Raw genomic sequence first — 27506 nt, 5'->3', positions numbered from 1 at the left:
ACTGCTGTTTTACACTTGCAAACTCTTGCAGATTTTGTCCCAAACACGTCTGACGATGAGGGCAGATACAGCGTAGGAGCTCAGGCTGACGTCGGACTGTTCAACCTGGAGAAGCTCCTGGTGGCTCTCAGTCCTGTGCTTTCTAATAAACAGCAGAAAGAGTAAGAATAACACATATCTGTTTGTCTTAAAGGTGTTTTAGTTGACCTGTATTGACTTTTGTTGAAGAAACTGCAATAATACTTATAGAGCTGGACATCTTCTCAAGATCTTAAATGATGACGTACTTTGTCATTATGTTAAATACTTGAAAAACAAAAGCAACATGCAAAGTAAGTTAACTGTTCACTGACTTCTTGTCTATTTTCAGGGCTAAAATCATCTTAAAGGGATATGTTGATATTTACCAGATGAGGTAAGTTCAATTTGTGGTTTCCCTCATGTTATATCTTAGCAATGATAATAATAATATGTTGTTTTCTAATCGTTTTCATGTATCTATTTCAGGATTCACCAGATATTTTCAGCAAAGCTGGGGCTCCTTGGTGAGGAGGAGGAAGATGCTTATCTCGTTGCCTTCCTGCTTAAGGCAAGTTATTTATAAATCTGAGTTGCATGCTCCAGTAAATCAGTCTCATTTCAGGGGCTGTTTTCATATTATACTTGTATTAATGCCTTACATGGATAAACAATGACGTGTTTGTTTTCCCAGATGATGGAGGACACACAGTCTGATTTCACTATGACCTTCAGGCAGCTTAGCGAAGCTTCAGCCGAGCAGCTTCATAACAGGGACTTCACACAGGTAGAGCTGAAGTGGGAATCTGTTATGTTTTGTTTTTATGTTGACAACAATTTTAATATTTTCTCTGCAACTCCAAGAGATCAGCTGACATCCTCTGTTTTGTATTTATTTGTTTTTTTAGAGCAGCAAATGTAAAAGTAAAATATAGGATGAAAAATGGTAATAAAAATACCTAAAGATACATGTATATGACAGTGTTGAAGATTATTATTTCAATCTATCTAAATAGTAGAGCAATGGAACAGAAAATGCAACTAATTTTGATAATCAATTAATCATTCAAGTAATTTTTCCATGAAAAAAATGCACATTCCCTGGTTCAAGGCTCTCAAATGTTTGAATTTGTGGCTTTACTTGGTCCTACAAAACTGTAAATGTAATATTTTGGGGTTTTGGACTGTTGGTTGAACAAAATAAGACATTTGATGACGTCACCTTGGAGTCAAGGATGTTGTGATGGATGTTTTTAAAAATGTTCTGATGTTTTATTGACCGAATTGTGAAAATAATAGTGAGATTAATAGATAATAAAAATAATTGTTAGTTCCAGCCAAATTAAATAGTGAATTAGTGTTTTATTAGTATGCAAGTAACCCACATGTAAAATGTAGCTACTGCTACAACAGCAACAGTGAAGCTATTCAGAGGTTCAGTTGTTATTTGGAGGCATCCTTTTCATGTTTTTATTTTTATTTGTTTTGTACTAGATGTGGGCTCTTGAAGACTTGTCATCACACAAGCACTTCTCTGAATGGCTCAATATGTACCTGCTGCGGCTCAGCAGGTAAGCAAAAAGATATAATAATATGTCAGACTGTCAGCTCAAGTGAGTCTGGTAACCCACAGTTTGTCTAAAAAAATCAGGGCATTTTTTTGTGCTTGAAAACACCTGATATACTCCCTCACTTCTATCTGTGTGTGATGAGCATAATGATGACTATATAATGATTTTTTCGTTCTGTTCAGACAACAAAATGATAATGATTTGGATCGTCAAGACAGGATGAAAAGTAAGCCTCTAAATCACTAATCAGTTCAACCACGATTACATTTTTTTTTAAATTTGATACAAATTAGGGAGGATTCACTTTCACACATTTACAAATGTGATGTTGTAATAATAATAATGTCGTAACTGAAGAGAAACAGGAAGCTCTTCATCTGATTGCGTAAAATATCTTGCAGCTGTAAACCCCCGATATGTGCTGAGGAACTGGATGGCAGAGTCTGCTATAGGGAAAACTGAGATTAATGATTTTACAGAGGTATGTATTTGATAAATAAGTGATATTTAAGTGATATTTAAATTTCAACTTATTATCCCAAAGTAATCCCAGTATATTTGAATTGTTTATTTTTAACCTGGTGTCATTCGTGTTTTGCCCACTAGGTGGAGCAGCTGCACCATGTACTTTCATTTCCTTTTGTTACACAAGAGACTGCAGAGGAGGCAGGCTATGCAGCAAGACCTCCACTGTGGGCTAAGAGGTTAAAGGTCAGCTGTTCTTCTTGAGTGACTCGTGAGTAGCGAGATGCTAAAAATAAAGGAGAATTTCAACTAATCTTTTGTGATCTTTTTCTTTTCTTTTTTCTTTTTGTCATATTCTGCCATGTCGGTGGGATATGTTTGGTCCAAATGTCAAGGTCGTGGTTGTTTCTTGTGTTTTTCAGCTGATTATACCTATTCTGTGTGGATACGGTGACTGACAGCTATCAGATACAGTTCTCATGGCCACAAAAAATTAAACTCTAATTGTAGTTAGCTCATAAAATTGTATTTTTACAGTTTGGCAGTTGAAAATACACCTGTACATGTTATAATTGCAGAATAAAGACAAAGATGAAGTTGCTTGGGAAGCCTGTTGTGTTGCTTTTTTAAGGATCCAGATTGACAATTCATCTCATAACATGCTTTCAGATGTTCATATGTTGTCTCCCAAACACACACATATACACACACCAGAGCCAGTAAATGGAAACCAGGTCCAGTGCTTTTTACATTTCTGAGGGTTTTATAGGATTTTTGAGGCGTTATGTTAATTGATTATGTGGCTTTAACATCTTCATATAACATGCTTTTAAAGCAGCCAATCACAGCAGGCTCCACACAGTGACAGAAGAAAGTAGACCCAGAAATTCAATCGAATAAGAAATTATGTTCAGTTCATGCATTTCTTACGCCACCAGGAATGTGAAAAATGTATTTAACTAACAGTGTTTTAAAAACGAACTGTAATCAAGTAAACGCTGTATTCTCTGTAAAAGCAGGATATGCATTTTTACAGTATTTACATCCATCTCAGAAAACATGACAGTATGTACAGTTCTGTATAAATGATTCCTTAAAGTATGAATACAGCATTACAGCATGACATGCATGACAGTATTTCATAATGTACATAAAATTACCCTGTTTTTTATTAAAACAGAAGTTTCTGAGTTAAAAAAAATGTTAAAAAATCGACTGGTTTCCAAACACTGTATAAAATTGATCTTTGATCATATATAACAGTCTTTGAAGTATTAAGTTTCCCTCCGGACATGGAGGGTTCTAAGACATGTTTAAAAACTATTCTGCTTTAAACAATAACATTTGTACACCAGAAACATCAGTTAGCTGGTTATGAAATCTTAAAATGACATGCATTCCTTTCAATGCAAACAGTTTTCATTTTCAAAAGTTTCATTGCTGGACACAAGATGTCTAACTTCACTGAAAAGACAGCTCTCAGTGTGTATGACCACCCGAGGCTTCTCCACAATTGTGTAGGTTGCATATGTGACCACGATTGGTTCCAAACAATTTGTGCTGTCACAAATCATGCTCAGGTACCTTTAATACAGATGTTCAGTGAACACAGAGAAACATTCCTCAACAGAGAAACTTTCCTCAACAAAAAGAAATTCTACTAGTGTAAAATTCTGCACATTGTGAAGATCCAATATGCTGGTGACGATAAGAAGAAGTAAAACACATCCTCGAGTGGATTTACTCGATTAATGAAAGATTAGGCTGTAAATAAGCAGTTAAGAAAAAGGATGATGAATGCAAATGAGTCTTGAGTCTTAATTTATCTCAAGTAGGTAGTTTCTACCTGGAGATGTAAGGTACAGATGAGCTTTTTTTTTTCTCAGCTTAAGAAGAGGCCGATTAAAGGTTAAGTTGGACCTATATTTATATTCAGCCTCCTCAGGTTAATGATCGCTGCGCTTCTTCTGCATGGCAAGCATCAGTTCTGACATAAAGTCCCCACCTCCTCCTCCACCCCCTCCTTCTTGCAGTGCCGGTGTAGTCCTCTTTGGCGGAGCAGGAGGCATCTTCCTCACTGACCCGGCAGGCCGCAGAGCTGCTTGCGGGGCCGGAGCAGCAGGTGGAGGAGGTGGCGGAGGCGGAGGGGGTGCTCCAGCGCTTATGAATACTGGCTGAGGTGGAGGCGGTAGGAACCCTGGATCTGGTGGTGGAGGAGGCAGAGACTGGTCCATACCACCGAAACGAGCCGGTGGAGGTGGTAGAGAGTTGACCGGCGGAGGAGGTGGCAGAGAACCGAAGCCAGCAGCCGGAGGAGGGGGAGGGAGGAAGTCTGGTGGAGATTCTGAGCTGTCGTCCATGGGTGGATCTGGCGGGGGAGGAGGGAGGTTGTCCATTGCAGGCGGAGGTGGAGGGAAGTTGGTTGGCAGTTGTCGCTGGGGAGGGGCAGGTTTGAGGGCAGCCTTGGCAGACATAGGAGGTGGTGGAGGAGGGAGGGCTGGGTCTGGAGGTGGTGGGGGTAGGAAATCGTCCAGTGGTGGGGGCGGGAGATTTCCAAAGTCCTGAGAAGACACAGAACATAACATAATGATACAAGATGAACAGGAAGTGGACAAAGTTTTACAATTTATTTTAACCAAAGGCCTGTGTTTGGGCAGGGTCTTTATATCAGAGAGATAGTCTTGGTTGCATCATGGGAAATGTAGGATCTAGTATTTTTGTAGCTCTTCCCAGACTAAAAGTCAGGATATCTCGGCCTTTACTACTTTGATTTTGATGATTCTTTCTTAGATATCTGTCTGCTGAGTCCACCATCTTAAAGCATGAACAATACTAAATTTTTCAATCCCCTAAAAAGTCAAGAAATTATCTGTTTCCAGCTTCTCAAACATAAATTTGCTGATAATTTGGCTGCTTTTTTCTGTATTAAGTCATCAAATACTGTCTCCTTGGGCCCTTTCCACTGCTGTCTAACATTTTATAGATAGATTAATTGTTGAGTTTGAGGATTTGTAGTTTTCCCTATTTCATACTATCATAATCTGAATCTATTTGGGTTTCCAGCTGTGTATTAAGAGATAGTAAGATGACATCTTAGGCCCTGAGAACTTGTGGTGTTTCTCCTTACATTTTTTCTTTTCCCGATATTTAAAGAAACAATTCATTGATCAACCAAAATCATAATAAACATATTGATTCATAATGAAAATAATCATCCCAAACATTGAAATTTATACCGTAGAAACAGGTCTTGATTGGGGCTTTGACATGTGCCCGTTGGCCTGGCTCGGTGATTTGGCTGGGACAGAAGAAGAAACACTCATGAGTGAACATACTGCACAGTGAAAATGTTTCTGTTCATATCACTACATCTGGCTTGTTTCACACTGTCAGTTAGCCGTCACATAATCAGCGAAACACTCAGTTAAGGGGAGATTGTGTGCTGTGCTACCTTTGACGGTGGGTGAGGGCGTTGATGGATTGGAGCTTGATGGAGTGCTGCGGTTCGTCCACACAGAGCTGACAGCAGCCTTCCTCTCGGCTGTTTTAAAGTTTTCATACAGCGACACACCGTACTGGAAGTGCAAGAAACACACCGCAGAGTTTATACTAGTATCTTCTGGATTAGTGGAAATTATAGCTTATCATTAAATGTAGAATTGCTCCAATTTACCTTTGCAATTCGTATTCCAGTGACCCAAAGATTCATGGACCAAGCATCATCACAGCACAGGTACTTGATATACTGAGAATCCTTCTGGATCTGAGGATGCTGTGCAGACAAATACAAAGAATAAACATCATTATGTCAGTAATATACTCTAAGAAGTACTAGTTTGGAAAATACAAAAAGTACAAATTGTAGTATTCCTTTTTGTTTTTTAGTTTCCTTAACAAAATTCCACATTTACACAAATCCTCTCATTTTCCAGGAGTCTCTAATGCTAAAAAACTTTGACGCTGAACACACTGTAACAGATTACGACCTTGCTTTTCAATATAGTTTCCATTTAAAGTGTAATAAGCTGTTTTCTGGGGCAACGACAGACCAAAACACACTCAATAGTAGTGTCTAGGGAGACGATGCGTCACTGTGACCTCCTTCTTTCTGGCTGTTGTCCTACTACTCTATTTTAGTATATTCAAAGAAAGAAAAATATCCCTTGACTCATGCTGTGATTAGATATGATTCAGTGTTTTCCACTAGATAATTTGGTTATATTAAGGGTATCACAGGATACCACAAGGGGGCAGAGTGAATCTAGAAAGGGTGTTAAAGGCCAATACAAGTTAAATTTGATTTTATATTTTGAACTTATATTGTCTAGGATTGTCCAGACAGCATTTGTGAACATAAACAGAAGGAGGACCAGAAGGTACATGATGTAATCTTGTGACAGGATCAATCAGATGCTTGAGTCACATGCTCAAATAGTGTTTTCTAAAATAGTAGGAAATGCACTCTCACCCCATTGTAATGATTACAAAGATATTTGTTGTACAATGCTTACTGTATAGGTGTAATTTTAGCTCAAGCGTCAGTTTTTCCTCTGAACAGGAAGTTACAATTTAAGCTTATTGTCCTGATATCAGTTCTACATAATGGGGATGTTATTAGAGATCACCTCAGGCAGCTCTGAATATTTAACTGCTAAATTGTTTTTGCTGGCATCCTTGAATAGCTACAAAACACACCTTCATTGAACACAGTTGAACACACATTGAATTGAACACTTTGGCAGCTTCACTTATTGTCATATCATCTTCATCACCATCTACCAAAAATAGCTGCTTTTATTGAGCTTTACAAACAACAATAAGGATAGGATAAGAGATTACATGAAACCCGGCTAGCCTTCCAAAATGTCCGCTCTGACAGGTCATTTTCCCTTGCCCTTGGCCGAGCGGCACCTTATAGCCTCCTCCCTTCAGCTCGGACCTTGAGGACTCTCTTTCACTGGAAGGTAATTCAGTTTCTTTGCCTCTCTAAGCTCTTTTTGCTTTGATCCTCAACATCTAGTCTAATAGTATCTGCTGATTCTAGTGTTTCCCAGACGAGATAGAGGAAAAAGAAATAAAGGAGACTTTCATATCCCTTTAAGACTGACCAGCAACTCATCAGGTTCTTGCTTTTTCCATTTCCGTCAGCACTTCTTAGCCTTAAATGAGAGCAGTATACTTCCATCATTGCTAATATGCTCAGATTTGAAAGTACTCTTTTAATGAAACGCATGACACTTTCGATTTCTTTTAAAAAAATTAGGAACTGTTTAAAAAAGTCATCTTGTTCATTTTTCACTCTCGCCACTTTCAGATGAATTAAAGTAAAACTGTCTTCTTTCACTTCTTCAAATTTAACTATTTATTGCTTTTCACATCTCCAGTAGAGCGAGCAGCTGCAAAGCTGACAATGCTGTACACTCAGAAACTACCATGCAGAACTAAATTCTGCATTAATATCTCTTGCACTGTGCAATAGACTGTGTAAGCTATGCAAAATAGCACCAACCAGTATAACAGCTACTGTAAATTGTGTCAGTGTCAGTGTCATGGTGAGAGGAAATAACAGCTTTTCTGTTTATCCGTTCCACAGTGAAAGTATGTGACTTTGAGGCAAATTAGACTAATAAGGAAACAATTTAAAGCCAACTTACCTTCAGAACAAAGCAGAAGTCAGTCGGGGCCTTGTATTTTGTCTTCAAATCTTTGCCGTAGTAGACATTTAAGTTGTCCAATTGGACAAAGCAGACGAGATCACGGGATGACTGAAAAGAAATTAAAAAAGGATTACATTATAAGATGATGTGCAGTGTCTTTTTTTCCATGAGTTTGTTTATCTATTCCATGCCATGCTACACAATAGTAGAGCATCATGTACTGTATGAATGGTATGTTTGGGGGGATGAGCTGCCAAGAGATGAAAGATATACAGTAAGGGAATATGCTGTAGGTATTCAGCTGTGAGTAGAAGCTCTAGTTACGTTCAGCGATGCATGAAACAAGACTGGGATTGATAAAGCAGAGAGTCTACATGCTAGAACTTTATAGTCCCGGTGATTAAAGAAAAAAAAAAAGACCTTAAATTTCATTAAGGTCTTAGTTAACATTGCAAAAAAATCTGAGTATCAGCTGCTGTATGTTTGTTTATTGTCTGGCTTTTGCCACAAATGATGTTCTCTTTTGACCCCTGACCTTTGTCTTCCCTTTGGGCACATAGTAAATTCCTGAGGCCCTCAGCTGGAAGAGCCGCTGCTTCCACGACTTCTTGCCGTCTTCTTTGAGGTACAGCACCCCCTCAAGATCAGGCACGATGATGGAAGTCCCGCAGAAGTTCTCCTGCGGAGGTGAAGAGGGGATGAAAGGGGTCACCGAGAGGAGCTCCCACCGGGGAGAATGTCACTTACATTCATGTGGGTGCATGAGTTTATTTACCTGTATTAATATATCCTTGTCTCTGTCTTTTATTTCTTTCAAAGCTCTCTTATCCTTTTTCCATAGATAAAAGTTCTGCAGGAATAAAACAAAGTACATTAAGGATTACGTTATACTGGCACATGGTTTTGTCAGTTGGGAATTTTTTAAATCAAATGTCCGATTCCTTAAATATGCATGATAATCCCGATTTTCAGTGGAATGATTTAATCTAAATGTTGCCTCAGATATTGTTCTATGTGGTCAAGAATAAATCACTAAATACTTTACTTTTCTCCAGAAGAAAAGTCAAATGTTAACATATTGAATATCTTAACAAAACATTGGCTATTCTCAGCGGAAAAAAAATAATCATTATCAGCTTTTAAAAAAACCCTTGAAGCCAAGTCATTGTCCCTCTGTGACTGCGCTAGTTTGATTTCATATCATAGTCTAGGCCTGTGTTTTTATTATGATGAGAGAAAGCCCAAAGGGGGTTTCTATTTTGGTAGCTCGTGTCAGAAGTTAAAACTGTAAATTGATGGGGACATACTGTATAAAACAGATCTGTCTTTTGTTGGGGAGGACGTGGGAGACATGATGGAGTACTTTAAAAATGAGAATATCTCACCAGTTTTCCAACCCGCCTATTTGTCTCTGCCAACAGACCGAATCCATTAAATTCATTGAGATTATAAAGGGGTCCCATTATATCAACAAACATGCCAAGATCTCAATGTCTTATGCCTGAAGCTGTTTTGTCTGATATATTACAGTGAAGACATAAATGTAAGGGGTCATCCTGCAAGAGGAAAGACATCTCATAATTCACACAACAATTCATCAGTGAAAACATCCAGATGGTGCTCAGCTGAAACAATGTGGAGATAGATTTGCACAAACCAAAGTTAAGAGCAATGAAATAGCCAGTGTTGGACTTTTGAGATGTCACGCACATCATCTCTGATCACTCAGTATTATGTTTAGAGAAGTAAAGGCAGTCTGTGTTGGTTTATAAAGGTGACTAACCTGTGGGTTTTTGAAAACCTCATTTTTTTCCTTCCTCTCTTGAAAGAGGACTTTGTTCTCGCTGTCCCTTGTCCACGCTGAGAGTGGCTCCACAAGATTTTCATGGTCTTCAAATGTTCGCTCTGTCAAAAGAGAAATTTAGATGTCAGCAAACCGGAGGGAAAAGATGTATTCAGATACTTAAAGCCACTATGTGTATATTTTGAAAGTTCTTTTTTGTAAAAAACTGAGTCAAAACCCACAGTTTAATTACCATAAGGGTGCTTTACTTGAAAAATGTCATATTATAGACATTGTGGCTTTAAGTAAAAGTACCACAATGCATCTATACTCCATGACAAATCATGAATTGATTACTGAATGGGCCTACTGGAAACAGGGTCGGTGGGGGGGGGGTCTGTTTGAAATGACTGTTTGCGGTTTCACTCAGCCAAAGGGCTGAGTGAGGGGTGGGGATGTTCCGAATGCATTTTTTTAGCCCCTAATCTCCTTGGATCTTGAGTATCTGCCTACACCAACTTTGATGTGGCTATATTTCTGTCCTTTATAGCTGGTAGGTAGGAGGGGGGGGCTTTTTAATGTGTCTGCTCCCAATAGCCCACTGGTTAATTATCCATAACTGTGCTCTAGCTATTATCAGTAAAATGTTCCAAAACTAAAATTACTCATTAAGAAGAATGACCCTTCAGAGGTTTAAACTGCTGTAAGCTACATTTTAATGTTGAAGCTGATCCACTACTTTATGTACATTTGGGTAGCATTGCATGTTTCACATTACTATTTTTATTTTTATCTGAAAAGTAACTAGTAGCCCCTAGGGGAATAAAAATTAGGATATTACCCTCCTTATATGTCAAAATAGGTTGTTTGTCATTGCTGAACTGGCCTAAATGACCATTACAAAAACAATACATAAGAGCCTTTTCTGATCTACCAGATCTAGTAATGGTTTGGTAAAGTTTAGACAAATAAAACTACTTGGTTTTATTTAAAAAGATCTTTTGGAAAGATTGTAGTCATGGTCAAAATAAACCAACATTGACTGTTGGTATGAGATAGGATTCTTGCCTGGAAAACAATCATTTTAAGCATTTGAACAAAATGATTGTGTTTTTCTGGTGTGGATAGTCTCAGAAATGTAGCGGAGAAGCAGTCAAAACACTAAATTGAAATACTCAAGTAAAATATGACCTAAAATTGTATTTAAATCCTTTGCAGCAAACACAGCTAATATATATCAGCCATAGAAAATCATTTCTCAGCACATTTAAACACTAATGTCATGACTTGGCTTTGGAAAATGAAAATTGTGTCAAGTTTATTTTCTCACACTGAATCAACAGTACATTATTATTTAAAGCAGAATCTACAATCATCTTTAATCTTACTTTATGGTCTTCATGCTCCCTCTGTTTAGCTTTGCACCATAAAACACATCAAAACAAATGCTTCACAACATGTACAGTAGTTCACTGTGTCACTGTATCTGTAAATCAGCTGAGCTTGCTACAAAGTCAACTTCACAGCTGTACGATTGTCTATTTCAAATGGGGTGAATTAGCAAAGGGCTGAATAAAATACAAGCCTTTCTGTTTGCTGGAAAGACTTTAAATGGCACTAAACCTCGAAAACACATTAAGAGCACTTTCCACCTCCTCCTTCTTCCTCTCTGCCCACACACACACTCGTTGCCGTAGATCTCCATCATGTATACTGGGCATTTGACTGTAGTTTAGCCATGGTCCCCAATTACAGGTTACTAGCCGAGACAGAGGTAGGCATTAAATAAATTGCTGCCAGGGTTCCAGTCTATAGTTTGACTATTACAATCATTAAACGGATGGTGTGACTTTGCTGCTGGAGCAAGTTATTATGAGAAGAAATCCCTTTGAACTACATTAACCACATGGTGCTCTGCAGTAGTGTGCATGGTGAGCACATGGCTGAATTCGACAGTAAAGATTTGTTTGAAGATGGTGTTGCTGTTGAGCTCTGTGGGTGTTTATTGGGCATGACTAGCCTTGACTTTTTGTTGGAGAAAAAAAAATAAAAGGTCAGCAAAAATGTTATACTACTTAACCCCCTCTAGTTTAGTTAGAACATAATACACTCAGGGGGAGTTTAAATGGACTAAACTTGTATATGGTTTCCATTGTCGAGCCGTCACACTGCTTAGTTACTCATAGATGACACAAAAGCCCACCCACCCTCGTGCACATGAGTCAAATAACCTATATAGAAAAATTTTGAGTTTTGCATGGACGGCATGTTATAAGTAGCAATCTGTGTGTCACACAGCGTTTCGTGGAACTACACTTATCACGTATCATTTGGTTAAAAATAAACAGTGTCGACCACAGGGAAACACATATTTCCTCATTTGTTTTGAGCCGTCAAGATATGTAATCATTTTTTACAAACAGGCTCAAAAACAAGTATATAAAGTATCTGGAGAGGAAGTGAGTGAATTCCTCTTTGAGGGTTTTTCTGCAGTATGGACAGCACTTGTGAAAGCAATGTTATAAAATATGCATGTTAGGTGTTAAGGAGTCCTGTGTGATTCATTGCGAGTCCTTTGCAGAAAAAAATCTGCTTCAAGTTTGGGTTGTGGCGACACTGGAAGAAGCTGTTTGCACTTCTTAGCAATGCGACAATTCAAAAAAAGGTTAAATGTTTTCTGTGAAGAGGTATTTGCGGCAAAGAGTTAGACAATAAGGCCAATGATATCCAATACTTTTCTTATTTTCAACAAATCAAATGAAGAAAAACAAAGAATTTATCAAACTAACAAGTATTCTCTGTGTATCCAAAGCTGCATATACTCTAACTCGTTCCTCTTTACCATAAAAGGGCTTCACTGTCGTCCGAAAACTATTAAAAGAACATCAGTGAGCTACGCTGCCGCACTACTGTAGGTGACATGTTCCTTACAATGAACATAAGCACTGTACTTTATCTTGAATCAATCCATCATACACCATGGAGCTGTAAATTCTTCCTTGCACACCAAATGTGTATCATTCCACGGCTGAAAATAGTCCCCAATAAAAGCACCATTTACTCCTGTTTTAGAGACATTTGCTTAAAACTACAGTGCCCAGCTGTTTTATGAAATCAATGAGCCTTTTGTAAAAAATTGAACTATATATTTGCCATTCTTTAGTCAGACTAAATGAACTTAAGACAGGTTAGCAATGTTAGAAAGTATGAGATGGACTAACACATTGCTGCTTTCTCAAATTCCTTCCTAGGTTTGCTTACAATAAGAAAAAATATAGAATAATTCCAGGCTTATCCTTTAATTTCACGTATTACTGCTTAACTAGCTGAATATAAAATTACTTGACTGGGATTTTCAAACAAAATAATATTGACTTGCTCACAGACGTTAATGACTTTACCGCCAGTATCTCATTAAAACAGTTTCGGGACGGAGTAAAATGATTCCCTGATCATGAAATATAAGATTGTTTCTGTTAAATTATGAATGATCTCCATAATAATCAGATGGAGTTGTTAGGAAACAGTAAAAACAGATGGTAACAATGGCGGCGATGTCCAGCAGCTGAAGTAAATATAGCACAGACAGCTCAGACGGAGGATTGAGATCATAAGGCTTCTATTTCCGCATGACAGGGAGGATGACTGACAGTGTCCGATACAGCAAATTAAACCCACCTGTCTACACTGTGTGTGTGTGTGTTAGAGAGGAGCGAGGAGTAGAGAGAGTATGAAAAAGAGACAGGAGGAGGGAGAGAGAGAGAGATGAATGGGAGTCAGATAAATGTTTCATTGTGAGCTCGCTGCAGTGTGGCAGCCATTGCGCCAATAAAAACACAGTCCATCATCTGGACCTGAATGAAATATACCACCCTGCACATTGTGTGTGTGTGTGTGTGTGTGTGTTTAGCTTACAATTGATATAAAAACACACTGAAGGATTATGTTGTTAAAGGGGTAATCTGTGTTTTTCTGGTTTTGTTGATATATTTGCTGCTCAGCTAGCGTTTACACCTGTGGCGTCTCTTGCACTACATTTCCCAGAAATCACATATTTTCCTTTGGATTTTCTGTTACTTACATTTCGATAGATACTCATTATACCAACCCAGTTCAGATTTATTCCAAACTGCTGCTGGAAACCACATTGTTTCCTCTGTGGTAAAAGACTTTTTGTCCCCTCTGAAAATACTTAACTTGTCAACGGTGCTTAAATGTTTAAAACAGCAAATCTCTTATGACTTCACCACAGATTGAATCACTATGGTATATCATCTGATGACAACGCATTAAAAGAGATGGTGATTGTTGATTGATTAATTATCGGTCATAAACATGGCCAAGGTGGAGCAGTATATTAAATGTTGAATAATATTACTGCTGTAACTCACCGAGCTGCAGCTCAGGGTTGGTCTCACACAGGCTCCAGTCCACGTTGCAGTCGCAGTGAGTCTTCTCAAACATGTTTTCCAGAACTTCCCTGACGGTCTGCCTCTCGTCCACCATGAGAGTCTTGGAGCTGCCGTCATTCATCAGCACCTTCACCACTAACTGTCAGAAAAGTGTGATTTAATATTACTTTTGCAATATTTTCTCCAACAAATAAATGATAAAAAAAAATGTTAAAGCTCCTACTGGTGAGAACTCTTTAGCTTAAAGTAATGGTTTGACATTATTGGTGAGAGATAGCTATATAAGAAGATTGATATACTCTATTAATTGTACAGTATGAAGCTACAGCTAGCACCACTTAGCTTAAGTCAGTAATTCTCAAAGTGGGGTCCCCCAGGGGTCCATGAGGGGGTTCAGGGTCCCCAGCAAAAAGGGGAATAATTTAATTTCACTGTAATTCCATCCATAAGTAACACAATGCCAGAATGTATGATTATTTTGGTCATGGGTTTCATTCACACATTCAGTAATAAAACATCTTAAAGCAAAAATCTTATCAGATGGGGGTCCGTGGTCTAATTTGTGCCAGTTTAGGGGTCCTTGATGTGAAAAAGTTTGAGAACCACTGGCTTAAGTTAGTAAAAAAGAGTGAAAACAGAACATAACCCTCCGTAAAACCACAACTTGTCATTTTTACACTTCGGTTTTTGTACAGATTTTAAACATTAGATATGCAGTAGATGTTAATTAATTAGCTTAAGAGGCTAGCTGTTTCCCCTTGATTCCATTCCTAATGCTAAGCCAACCGTCTCCTGGCTGTAGCTGCATATTTAATGGACAAATATGAGAGTGGTATCAAACTTCTCATCTGAATAAGAAGCTTAATAAGGAATAAGGGCATTTCCCCAAAAATCAAACTATTTATCCAAGTGTCTTTGATTCTAACATGAGGTTTTCTGTGTCGTCTGCATGACAGACTGAGGTTAAAAGTTGTGGATAGCAGCAGATGTCTCTGGAGTGAGACATAAAATCCAGCCTTGAAGCACATGCAGCTTGTTTATTTGCCAGTTTAATTATAGGCTTCATACGGTAAATAGTTGTTTCTGTTTCATAATGTTAGCTTTACCAGAGCAGTCTGGAGCATCAGCATGTTTATCTCTTTATTGAACATATTTGGCTTCCCCCCACCGTTTTTTTTCCTCCCTTGTATTCATCTCTTTTTGCAGTCTTAGCGCCTTCTTCGCCCCGAGCTGACTGAGATTAATTTTGTGCTTTCCTCACAGGCTCATATGGCTTCATACTTCCTCTCATCTGGAAACAAATCCAGCTTTGGGAGGCTGAGGAGTTTCACAGAACCAAGGTCAGCCAGTCGCTTGCCTTGTGTCATAACAATATGGGTTTCAGAGATGCTATCACAAGAGGATTTAGGGTGTTAGATCACATGTTCCTCGTTCTCGACCTTTCCTTCAAAACAATATGGTTTTGGCAGTTGGATGAATGAAATGTCACTGGATATCAAATTATTTTCCCTCTTACGGTACTTCCTCATGCAAGTATGTCCTCGATGTTTAGAGCATGCACCGGAACCAGTGGGTTTATCTGAAACTTGAGGGCCTCGGACCACAGAGGGTTTCGCTGAAACTACTAAGAGTGCACCTTGCTCCTCTGAGCTTAACGACTCAGAGACAGATGTTCCTGTGAAACTGGCCAGTGGTCTGTGTATTCTCAGCATTCGCACGTGTACATGGTGATTCAAGAAGGGCGTTTTTTTTCTGGTTTCCTTTTTCATTTTAGACATTTTTAAACATATAAGAATTTATAACAGGCCATTAAAGCAGTCCCACCTATATACAACCTATATGGGATTTCTCAGCTAGGTCGTGAGTAGAGGTGAAAAACTTGACTGTCAGATATAATGGCCACATCGACCATGATAAAAGCATGCTATCAGCATGAAATGAGTTTGGTTTGTGTAAAATCACAGTTCCTGACTCGTAGCTTTGCATGCACGACCACATGTCCATACTTCTGTGCAGCGCTTTGAAGATGAGAACGTATCCACATATCACCCAAGGAGGAAATCACGCTGTCCTGCAGTATGTTGGCTATATGAAAGCGATCCATTACTGTGATAGATGGCTTGCACAAAAGAAAAGGAAGAGAGAGCCATGCATGCTTTGTTTGAACGTTATGTCTTTCACGGTGACATCCAAGTAGTTGTATTTCACAGTGTCTTTAAAATTTACTGTTGCCGGTGGATTTTACACATCAGTTAAATGTCCGCTTACCTTTTTCACTTTAGCTTCCTTGAGCTTCTCAAGAGCAAGCTTGATTTTGTCGGCCTTCATCTGTGCCTCGATTTCCTCCTGAACAGGACAAACAATAATGTTATGAGACAGGTGAATTATGGTGAACAATAGATCTTCATATATGTTAGTTATAATGTTGTAACAATGGGATATATCCTGCCATCGTGTCATTGTTTTAAAGCTACACAGTATAAAATTTGAACATCAGCACTCAGAAATCATCTTTGATGTCAGCAAACTGCATACGGCACATTAATGTTGATTTTTGAAGGAATAATTCAACATTTTTGCTGAGAGTCTGATGTGAAGATCAATATCACTCTCATGTGAATCCATGAAGCTGCAGCCAGCTGTCATTATGCTAATCTGAGCTAATTGGCTGTTGGCTGTAACTTCAGATTAACTGTACAGACAAGAGAGTGGTGTCAGTCTTCTTGAATCTAACTCTCTGCTAGAAAGCAAGTAAGTGTATTTCCCAAAATGTTGAACTATTGCTTTAACATAAAGAGAGAAGCAGAAGTCTAATTCTAAATCTAACTAAGTCTAAATCTAACTGGTGACCTTTCACCAGCTACACTTCAGTGCTGTTCTGGAGGTGTAATGTGTTTCATTTAATTTCTCCCTGTGGGCGGACAGGTTTCAATTCAAGAATTTCATTTGGGGAATTACGTCCAATTTATTGGATCTCAATTATTAGGGATGTGATACTATTTTCTTTGAATTTAGGATTATAAATCTGGTGCATTCTTATATTAAAAGTCTGCCTACAGCACAGCTTTAATGAACTTGTACACCTCTACCTAACAATGACGCATTCTCTGCCTCAGCACAGCTGGTGTTTTTACCTCAGGAGGATGAGGTAACAAACCCTGCTAAAGCAATAAGCTCCCGTCTGGCTCCTCCCCTCCCCCACCACCACCAACACCACCGCCACCACTGCTGCAACATCTTACCTCCCCTTCTTCAACCTTTGGTATTGATCCTGTTACTCTTTTCTGCCTCATGGCTGTGTGTGTTTGATCTTTTCCAGACAGACTCTCGGGCTGTTTCGCCTCACGAGTCTCTGTAACCGTAACAGATGCCTCCATCCACTTTGCCATGATCTCACTGTTCAACCGTTATAAGAGCAATACCACTCTTCCCAGTTCCACAAAGACAAAAAAAGTGCTCAAGAGAAATGTATATTCTGGGAAATGGTGATGTTTTTGTTGTAATGGTGTCCTGTCACGCATGGCTCAGAAAGCGCTTACTTGTGGTAAACCAAGACACGCCACCAATAAAAGAGAATGTGACATTATTGCCTCTTATTGCCTCATGTTTCTGCTCTGTCGTATTACTTCATAAGATCATAACAATGCACAGAAATGCTCTCCTTTGCTGTCTTTTCTCCAGCATTTTCTTTAATCATCATCAACCAACTCCCTTAGTCTAACATAGACCTCTATTAAAACTCTCACTTCTTAAATTTTGAACCAGTCCCCAGTAGTAGAGATGTTAATAAGATCTTTGCAGAAATGCTACAGTTGTCTTCTCATGCTGACAAACTGCACACAAGCTGACTCACCATTGTAGGCTTTGCACCCTGAGGAGGCGGAGGTGGTAAGGAGGAGGCGGAAGACGTGGTGCTAGCATTGCTGCTGGCGCTGCTTGGGGGTGACGGCAGTGAAGCGAGGCCCGTAGGTGCCGGTGGTAGGTCTTGCTTGGGCGGTGATAGCACCTTCAGATCGTTGATGTCTGCTGCGAGTTTCTCCTCAGTCGCATTGAGGTCAGCCACCAAATCAGCCATAAGTGCGTCCAAGTCATTGTCCGTCAGTTCGTTGAGGGACTCTGGTGTTAGAGGAGAATCAGTTTATTCGTAAAGAACTGTCTCAGGTACATTATGTATATTTAATACAAATGCCAAAACTGTTTTGGAAGGGAGGTGTTACCTCTCTGTCAGAATAGATGACCGCTGAGTAAACTTTTTTAAAATTTTGACATGTAGAAGATGCTTTTGTTCCTTTTTTTTTTCCAATGATGAAGTGTTTTTTCCAAAAACCTTGAGTCATTTTTACAAGAACCTTTCTTTGTGTTTTCATTAAGCAAAGTCATAACAACTAAATGAGGGCATTTCTTATATTTCATTACTCATTGATCTTTCCTTGTCTCTCCTGAGGAATAAAGGCTGGTAGTACCAGTTAGTGTAGGCTGGGCTAAACAGGTTACTGTATGCTGTCTTGATGCAATCATGTGTTGTATATTTTTTATTTGTTTGCATACGATGTTTGCATATATATGTTAAGGTGCTGCTGGGGCCCTTCTGTGTTCTGCATGAACACTTCTGAGTTTGCATGTTCTCCCCGTGCCTACGTGGGTTTTCTCTGGGTATTCCAGCTTCCTCCCACAGACCAGCGACTCTAAATTGCCCGTAGGTGTGAATGTGAGTGTGAATGGTTGTCTGTCACTATAATTAAATGTTAGCTCTGTGATTGATTGGCGACCTGTACAGGGTGTACCCCGCCTCTCGCCCAGTGTCAGCTGAGATTGGCTCTAGCTCCCCTGCAACCCTCTAGAGGATAAGTGGTAAAGAAAAATGGATGGATAGATGGATATATACGGCACCACTCAAAGGTTTGCTGTACTAAGAAAAATAGAAATCTTCATACACTCCAGAAGTAACCATTTGTTTTAAATTGTTTTAAATTTTGTATTCTACTTTCTTTTATATGTTGTTTTCATGTGCTTTTTGTGTTTTTATCCTGTGTTACACTGCTGCACAACCAATTGGCCACTGGGAGGACAAATAAAGTAACTCATTGATCGATTGATTAATTGTAGCAGTTTGCCAACTGCTGTTTCAAAGAAAATTATTTTAAATCTCAACATTAGCTAATGATTTATATATGAGTTATAAACCATTAATAAACACAACATTTGGGTCGCAAGCCAGGTGGATTTTTAACAACCTGGCAACCGAAAAAGCTGTTGTTGTTAATAGCTTGTACCTGATACATAAAGCTCTAGTAAATGACTCAATAACCAGTAATGCCTTTAATAAAGCCAGTATTTACAACTTATAAAGGGTGTCTTATTAGAAAACTTTTTCTTCTAGGTAGGTTTGTCTTTGTAAAGTCCTTTGAGACATGCATCTGTGTGATGAAGAGCTATATAGAAAAACATGATATAACAGGACTTAATGGGGCACACAATAAAAAGACAAAAGCGAGGACTTAAAGCAGAGTGCTAATGGCAGACAAACAGATGCTGTGACCTTGCTTTAACATTATTACTGCTTGTTTTACAACCCATTAGAGCTAGAGGCAAACAGTGAGTAATTAGCTCTTATGGTGACTGTAGTCTTCGCCTGAAATTAAAGCTTGAACAGTAGCCAGATATGCTGTAACTGAATGCTGCTTTTCTGCCTCCTGCGCCAAAACTTGCAATACATCCTGTCTTTGCACAACTAGATTACTGTAGAATTCAACACCCAGTTCTGTGCAGTATTTCTACACACACACACACACACACACACACACACACACAAAAAAAGTTAGGTCACCATTCGGGTCAGTGAAGCCGATGGAGAAGTTGAGGTTGTCGTTGCTGGGGAGAGAGGAGGCAGGAGGCACTGTTTCCTGTCCGAGGCTCTGCAGGGATGAATTGAACAAGGCAGAGTGTTTATAAGAGCATGAATACAATATCTGTGGAACTACAGGACCCCCAGGGGCTCAGTGAGTTAATCAACAACACATTCTGAGTCTCCTGAAACATCAACTGTCCCCGCACATTATGTAAGAAAGTAAAATGTTTACACATCTAATGTTACATCTGTTTTTCGGTATTACACTTAACAAGGCTTCTATGTGTAATATTAAGCCCCCCTGGTGAAATGGAAGTGATTTAAAATGACTGGTGGGCTGAAAACAACATCAAAGTGATCAGCAGGGCTTTTCACTGAAAAAAAAAAGTGTAATCTCTAGCTGGCTCATGAGTTTGACATTTGACCTCCCCTCTAAAAGAGAGTGTAATTTATGGTTGTTAGATGACCACAAAGAGTGTTTCCCCCCGCTGTGTCTGTTGTGCTTGCCAGTCTAGAGTGGCTCAGTGATCGATGGTGGGTTTTAGTGAGTTTGTCGTCTGTCTCTGAAGTAGAACTCTATTTATGGTACAGTATATGGTGAAAGAATAAACCACAAGCCCTCTGGAGAAACTGTGTAGTTGAGTATGTGTTGCGTGAAATGTGTGTAAAACTCTTTTCATTCACAAATGACATTTAATTTAAAAACGAAGTGGATCTGATTTACTCTGCAGTGGAAATTTGAATGAATGAATGAATGAATTTAACCTTTTGATCTATTCTCCATGTATATTTCAAATTATAAGAGAGACTATAGACTAAAATTAAGGACAAGAACATTTTTTAAAGCTTTAAAAATGACATCCACTTATTACAAATAATTTCTTAGGCCTATGAAACAAAGCGAAACCAACATGTGAATGTTTATGTTGTGCTATAATGCAACTCTTGGCTACTGTGAATCCATCAACTCTTAATTATTTACTCACCTTTTATTTTATTTGTCTTTTTAAAAAAAAGTTTTATTGCTGTGACTACAATTTGTAATTTAAACTTACTGTTAAAAGCAACTGAAATGAAATAAATCAAAAGTTCAAAAAACAACAAAAACAACAACTACTTACATAATATTAAGCAATAAGCAATAATGAGTAATAAGAAATAAAAATGACAAAGAAATAAATAAGAATGTACAATAATGTAGCTATTTTCTAAACAGAAATCTTAAAAAGATGTGGAGTGAAGTGTCTTATTGTTGTCATGACAACTGCCTTAGCTCACCTGAGTGAGGAGGTCCATCTCCCCCAGCAGATCGCTGAACATGGCGTCGATGTCGTCCATCTGGTTAAAGTAACAACAACAGAAGCGTCAGAAACAGAAAATGCTGAAAAGATCAGACCCTAAACTATTCCACCATGTGACGAAAACTGATTGTCCTCTGGGGCACCGAGTGTATCAGTGTCAGTGACTGGATATGGTTGTCATGACGAATGACAGGGAAGGAATGTGAGGAATGTGGAGGTAAATCCATTGACATGGAGGAGTGAAATGTTAAATACACATGTGTTTGACACAGCCGGTGGAGAGAAGCAGTACTGCTACTTTCCTTTGAAATGTGTGCAGGTGTAATATGCACCCTGAGGCGACATTATATTGCAAAACATCTCCAACTAAGACTGAAGGAAGAAAGTATGTATGCATAACTTCCAGGCCTTCATTATTCGCCAGAACATGTCATGTCTTGTTGCACATGTTGAACTGAAGAGTTTTGCATTTTCTGTCAGATCCAGAATAAGAATTGGATAGAATTGGATCCTCCAACTCATTATTGCAATCAGTCCTATAATTTAATTAAAGAGCATTATATGTTGAGATGATGCACTGAAATGACTTATTACAATGTGCAACACTTGTTTCAATAATTATATTAGAAAATACTGATTCCTTTAGTAAAATACTGTATGCTAAAATACTGAAACTGCAATACTATTCTCTATGACTTGACAAATCCATAAAAATTGATCTCTGAAACATGCTGCGTCCAAAGGAAAATGAAACCACTGACAGTATAAAGTATGCATGCTCGCGCTCTGTGCTTCGCTATTAGAAATTGCTGATCAAGTCTCAAGGCTGACTCATACACCCGAATGCACAACCCAGATATAAGTTTAATGAAGTAACAAAATAGCCTGGGGGACGGCTGGGGGTATCTGTGTTTTCCCTGAAAATAACTTCTGAAGATTCACTGGAGATTCCTGTCTGTAATTATGTACAGTACGCAGTCTCTCACACATGTATTATTTGAAGCCCCATTTCTCAAAGCAAATGTTATGATGGGCTCGAATGTGAAGTCAAAACAGAGCCCCTGTTTTCCTACAGTGGAACGTGACCAGTAGTGTGAAGGTGTCAGTGGGAGTTCATCCAGTTACAGTGGTGGTTAGATGGGGTATTAATTGTAGTAATGTAATGTGCTGAATATGAGCTACTGTATAACTCTAAGGCATCTTGATGAGCAGGTAAAGGTACAAAATACTGACTGATGTTTCTACATGAGATCTGTAACCACCAAACCATACTGACTAGTGGTTAAGAAGACAGTTCTCTGATGAACAATTTAGTTACACTTTCTGTTCATGTGTCTGTAGCTCTTTTTTTAGTTGCACTCATCCACTTTTTAGCCACACCGAAAAGTCTCAGTTGGTGCAACACTTTGGTCCAGACTGAAATATCTCAACAACTATTGGATAGATTGCCATTAAATTTTGTACAGACCTTCATGGTTCCCAGAGGATGAATCCTAATGACTTTGGTGATCACCTGAATTTTTTTTTTCCAGTGCCACCACACGGTTGACATTTGTGTTTTTTAGTCAAATGTCTCAAAAATCGTTGGATAGATTGCCCTGGAATTTGGCACAGATATTCATATCCCCACAGAATGAATTGTAATACATGCAAAATAAATTACATTTCCATCAGCCTCAGCTATGCTTCGCCAATTACCACATTTTTGTTGCTAATATACTAAACAAATGTGACCATGCTAAACATTATACCTGCCTAACATCAGCTCAAGGACCTCTGTGCCTTAGTACAGGCTCACTAGAGCTGTGGACTTTTTGTCTTGTTATATCAAAACTTATCAATGTTTTATACAGAGTTATACAACCATGAGATAAATGATCAAACAGTGACATACATGATAAAACACAAAGATGGGAACATGGCGGGTTGTTGTTGCTGTTGTTGTTGTTGCACTCGGCAGGTTTGGAACAAAATATGAATAAAACAAACAGCTATTTGTTCACTCAAGACATCAGCATTGATGATTGTGGAAGTCTAGCTATGAGCTAGTATGGCTATTGTGAAACTGTAAGAACAGGTAGGTTCACCATCTAACCTTGATAACTTTACTTACCTTACTATTTTTTGTCAAAAATGGTCTGCAAAACTACAGAGTATTGTCTTGTCATGTGATTAAAATGGTTATGTTTGGCTCTAAGACTGTTGAGCTGCTTACATTTGAATATGAAATTGATTATGGCTGTCTTTAAGTTCATTTTTAGCTGGGGTTCAGTAAAGGCTTGGGGTGGTTAAGGTTATGGTGGCTACTGTACGAGCTATGACTTTTATATCTCAAACAGACCTCATAGCGTTTACATACTCTTTGTGTGGTAATTTTGTCTCCTCGTATGGCCACCAACCTAGAAAAATGTTTTTTTTCAGCTTCGCCTACCCTCTAATCTCATTGGTTTAGCCCAACCAATAAAATGTTCCCTGCCTCAGAGAAATGTTTACATGACAATAACTCCAGTCTTCATTTTGTTCTGCAGCTATGGTCTGTTAGATATGAAAATGTTATCTTTCACAAAGTGTAACTCACTGTAGTAAGACAGCCGGGACAAACCCCCACTCTCATTGTAGCAGAGACAGATGTGATTCACTGTGGTCCAGACAAGACTGTGACATGATTTTTCTCATCTGAATGTGATATGGATCGATATCGTTCCAACATCTCACATGTAACTTGTGCATGTATGGTTAGAAGCTATGAGAAACTGTGTATCTTCTGATTCCATTGATTGATTTGAGCAGATTGCAGATAAAAACTTGCAAAACATTTCTGGTGTTGACGATGCTGCGTAAAAGTGATTCCCATACCGACTGCATTGAGCGTCAGACAATAATTTCCATGTGATAATAATACCCATTGCGTCTATGGGGACCTCTTTCTAATCTCTGTATCACATGGGCCCCCCCTACTCTACTGCACCCCTTTACACGAATGGCACTCCCACGAAGGAAGTGGTAGAGGGTAAATTTCCTGCCCAGCTCACGATGTTGAAAGCGTGTGGGAAATGATGACATGAACAGCCACCTGCAAACTTTATGCTAGTTTCCTTCACTCACATCATGTCATGTTTTCATTGTCTGAAAACACAATTTGTATTGTCCAAGTTTGTGGTTAATATTTATAAACCTGCAATAATCCCTTTATAACACGATGTCACAGCCTTAAAAAATGCTACACTTTATTTTATTTTCTCATTATTTAAACAAAAATCTCTAAAGTCATTACTCCTTAATTATTTTCACATTTTATTCTTGTGTCCATACATTTTATTTTGTGTTATGACAACCACAGTACAACAGATCTCACTCTGACACAACCGCAATCTACGTCAGCTCTTTGCTCACAACCACACAGTACAGCACACAGCGGCTGATGTCACTTGCAACGTGTACGTTATAAAGTCACACAAGGAAAACATTATAGTATCAGTCAGGTTGCTCCTGACAGCCACAGTTAGAGGCCAAATGCATTAAATGGAGCACTGCCAACTCTCATACAGTAAAGAAAGGCTGCGAGTGTGTAAAAGTGTTTGGTCAGACTTTGAAATCAAACAGGCATCTGCTAATGGAGGCCAAAGTTACTTTTTTGTGAAGTGCATGACTAGATTCAGCATGATAAAATGGTACTGGTAAATAGAGTGAATTCACTTCACCCATCAACACTGAACAAATAAAACTTAAGGAAGTGTTGCCTTTTTTTCATTTCCCCATTTGTTGGTGTTGTCCAGTAAATAAACAGAAGAGCCACAGAAGTGTTAACTCTAAACTAGCGTCTTTACAGCTGCCTTAGAATGATTGTCAGTAGAGCCTTTTCTAACAGTAGAGTTAGAAGTGAAAATTAATACCACTTATATATTTGTTTGCTAAATATGAAGCTGGAGCCAGGAGACAATTAGCTTAGCCTAGCATTGAGACTGGAAACAGTCTCTCTCTCTCTCTCTATATATGTAGATATATATATATATATATATAAATGTAAAGGGGGGAAAGCTAGCCTGGCTTTGTCCAAAAGTTAACAAAAGTCAGCCTACCAGTACTTCTAAAGCTCACTAACTAACAGGTTATACCTTTTTTTTTTGTTGTTGTTGTACAAAAACAAAAATGACATACAAGTCTCAACTGGTTGCCTGGCCAAGAAAGAGTCTAGCACATAACCCTTGTAAAACCTAGTGGGCAGATTTACCTTTGGACAGATGCAGGCCAGCCTTTTCTCCCTGTTTCTAGTATTCATGCTAAGTTAAGCTAACAGGCTGTCTCCAGCTTCACACTGAATGGACGTACGACAGCGGTATCAATCTTCTTATCTAACTCTCAGCAAGAAATAAAATAAGCGTATTTACCAAAATGTCTAAGTATTCCATAAAAATAAAACGGCCAAGGATAAGAACTGTAACATCTTAGGCTCAAGATATCGGTGTTGATTTAGATCTGTTTTGGGAAATCATAAACAATGTCCTTATCAGCAGTTCTGGAGAACCTTTAGTTGGAAGTGCAGGACCGGCATGACTAACACTATCTGAAAGAGCCATTACTGATGCATAAAATGCTCTGAAGTGAGCTCAGTTTTGCTTCTTAATTGAACAAGATTAGAGACCAAACTGATGATAAACTGATTGTCCTCTGCAAGGTGAAATGACTCACAATAACAGGATAATTTAATTTACCTTCCGTTTTAGCACAACTGAGTTCACATGAACTTATCATTCATATTCACACTTCTTTGGATGATGCTGCATTAAAAAAAAGTGATACTATCTTTAAAATATTTTGCTGCCTTTTTGCACAATTCTGTTTACTTTCCAGAAAGCACTCAGAAAATATGTGATTTGTCAGCATTTATAAATATTATTGGAAACCCTCAGGCATGAAATCTGGCCAACTTCCAAACCCGCGCAATGCATTGTGAAAACACACCACTGTGCTTCTGGTATCCAAAGAAATAAAAAAAAAGACTGAAAATATAGCACGCAGGCAACTTCTGCATTCCTCCAGAAAACCCCCCTAAATAATCTCAGATATATGTTTCAGTCTTTTTCATAAGTCCACACGTGTAACTCAAGCATCAGGCAAGAAAATGGAAACCAGACGATGACTCTTAATTACCGTATTGAAGCACAGAGTATTTACTATAATATACAGAAACTTACGCTTTTTACTAAGATCAAATATATATACCCGGGTCTAAGACAGATGTGTTCATAGGACTGGATGTACTACACAGTGGTTGGCAAATAAGGGGCTCAGCAGCAAAAACAAAGCTCTGCAGGGCATAAACAGGAGGTATCATAACTGACATTTGACAACACACAAGATCCTATCTGTGTTTGCTAGAGACTGTTTGCGGTTATATGACTTAGAGGTTTGAACAACAAAAACATAGCTTTACGTTGAAAAAAGTAGACATTAACTATGTTTTTTACATAAAATCCCTGCTTCACATGAGTCACTGGACAGTCTGTCAAAACATACAGTATATTCCAGCATTTTCGGCCTTGACAGCACTAGAAAACAGAAAACAGCCCGTCAACTAAATGGTTTTTACTCCGTTTTTACTCCAAATGGATGCTTGCATTGATACACTTTTTATACAATCCAGTTCATGTTTCGGTGATTTAATCTCATCTCAAAAGCCAAATGTATAAAACGTTCCTATCAACAGCGACAAACTGACAGCACTTTTAGCTCGGCTGTTTTAAATAAGAGACCAACCCTATCGGTTTCATGTGTTTATTGAGTCATACAGCCGTCTGAAATTAGAGCAGGGTCCACTCGGTTGAATAACCGACAAGAACACATATACACCCTTTTCATCACATAAAAACACACCAAATGACTACTGTATCACTACACACTAACCTACCTAAGCCTTATCTCATGACTATAAACATAACTCATGACAAAGGCTGGATTGTGTAAGTTTTTGTCCAGTTGTAAACTAATTTGATAACTTTTAAAAGTGTCAATCACTGATAGAGCATTAAAAGATCAAAAGATTTTAACAGGATACCTAAAATGCTTTATGAATATTATCTTTAATATCTTTCCACTTAAAGGTATACCTGAAACTGAAAAAAGTAGACAGCACAACCAACTACAAGAGCAAATACAACAGTCAACGTCTTCAACTGAAAGCACTGTTTGTTCTCGACGCCTAGATGAAAACAGTTGGGTGTCACCGTTAACTGAAGCTATAACGTCCAACTTAACAGAGATGTAACTCACCTTTGTAAATGTATATATCCTTATTTCACCAGTTAGTTATAAGGTCACAGCTTCATGGACATCAATTCCACCTAAAAATGTTATTCTTTAATAAAACTCAACTCCAAAAAAATAGTCATATACAGGCAAATTTGGGTGTGCGCTGCATCTGGCTCTGTGACTGTTGGTTTCTTCCTGCTTA

General features: G+C 38.5%; 2 protein-coding genes across 5 annotated transcripts in view; one reads left to right on the top strand and one right to left on the bottom strand.

The window, feature by feature from the left end:
- The window catches only part of LOC137173715 (protein adenylyltransferase SelO-like), a 7242-nt gene extending 4588 nt beyond the window's left edge, over nucleotides 1–2654 (top strand). For all 4 annotated transcript variants that reach the window (XM_067578701.1, XM_067578700.1, XM_067578699.1 and 1 more), the window contains exons 13-20: nucleotides 32–161; nucleotides 371–415; nucleotides 508–589; nucleotides 713–805; nucleotides 1513–1589; nucleotides 1772–1815; nucleotides 1991–2070; nucleotides 2196–2654. In XM_067578701.1, the coding sequence (XP_067434802.1) occupies nucleotides 32–161; nucleotides 371–415; nucleotides 508–589; nucleotides 713–805; nucleotides 1513–1589; nucleotides 1772–1815; nucleotides 1991–2070; nucleotides 2196–2318 (674 nt within the window). In that variant the 3' untranslated portion in view covers nucleotides 2319–2654. The remainder of the gene's footprint in view (nucleotides 1–31; nucleotides 162–370; nucleotides 416–507; nucleotides 590–712; nucleotides 806–1512; nucleotides 1590–1771; nucleotides 1816–1990; nucleotides 2071–2195) is intronic.
- Nucleotides 2559–27506, bottom strand: apbb1ip (amyloid beta (A4) precursor protein-binding, family B, member 1 interacting protein). The gene is made up of 14 exons (XM_067578697.1): nucleotides 27326–27506; nucleotides 21033–21092; nucleotides 19734–19821; nucleotides 17760–18022; nucleotides 16175–16252; nucleotides 13886–14045; nucleotides 9495–9616; nucleotides 8487–8561; nucleotides 8247–8390; nucleotides 7709–7819; nucleotides 5728–5826; nucleotides 5506–5629; nucleotides 5291–5352; nucleotides 2559–4615 (listed from the first exon to the last, which is right to left on the bottom strand). Exons 2-14 carry the CDS (start codon nucleotides 21090–21092, stop codon nucleotides 4001–4003), a joined length of 2001 nt encoding a protein of 666 aa, XP_067434798.1. The 5' UTR covers nucleotides 27326–27506; the 3' UTR covers nucleotides 2559–4000.

The sequence above is a fragment of the Thunnus thynnus genome, chromosome 21, assembly GCF_963924715.1.
Source record: "Thunnus thynnus chromosome 21, fThuThy2.1, whole genome shotgun sequence".
Classification (NCBI taxonomy): Eukaryota; Metazoa; Chordata; class Actinopteri; order Scombriformes; family Scombridae; genus Thunnus; species Thunnus thynnus.
The sequence above is the reverse complement of the archived record's forward strand: the minus strand, read 5'-3'. Positions and strand labels throughout refer to the sequence as shown.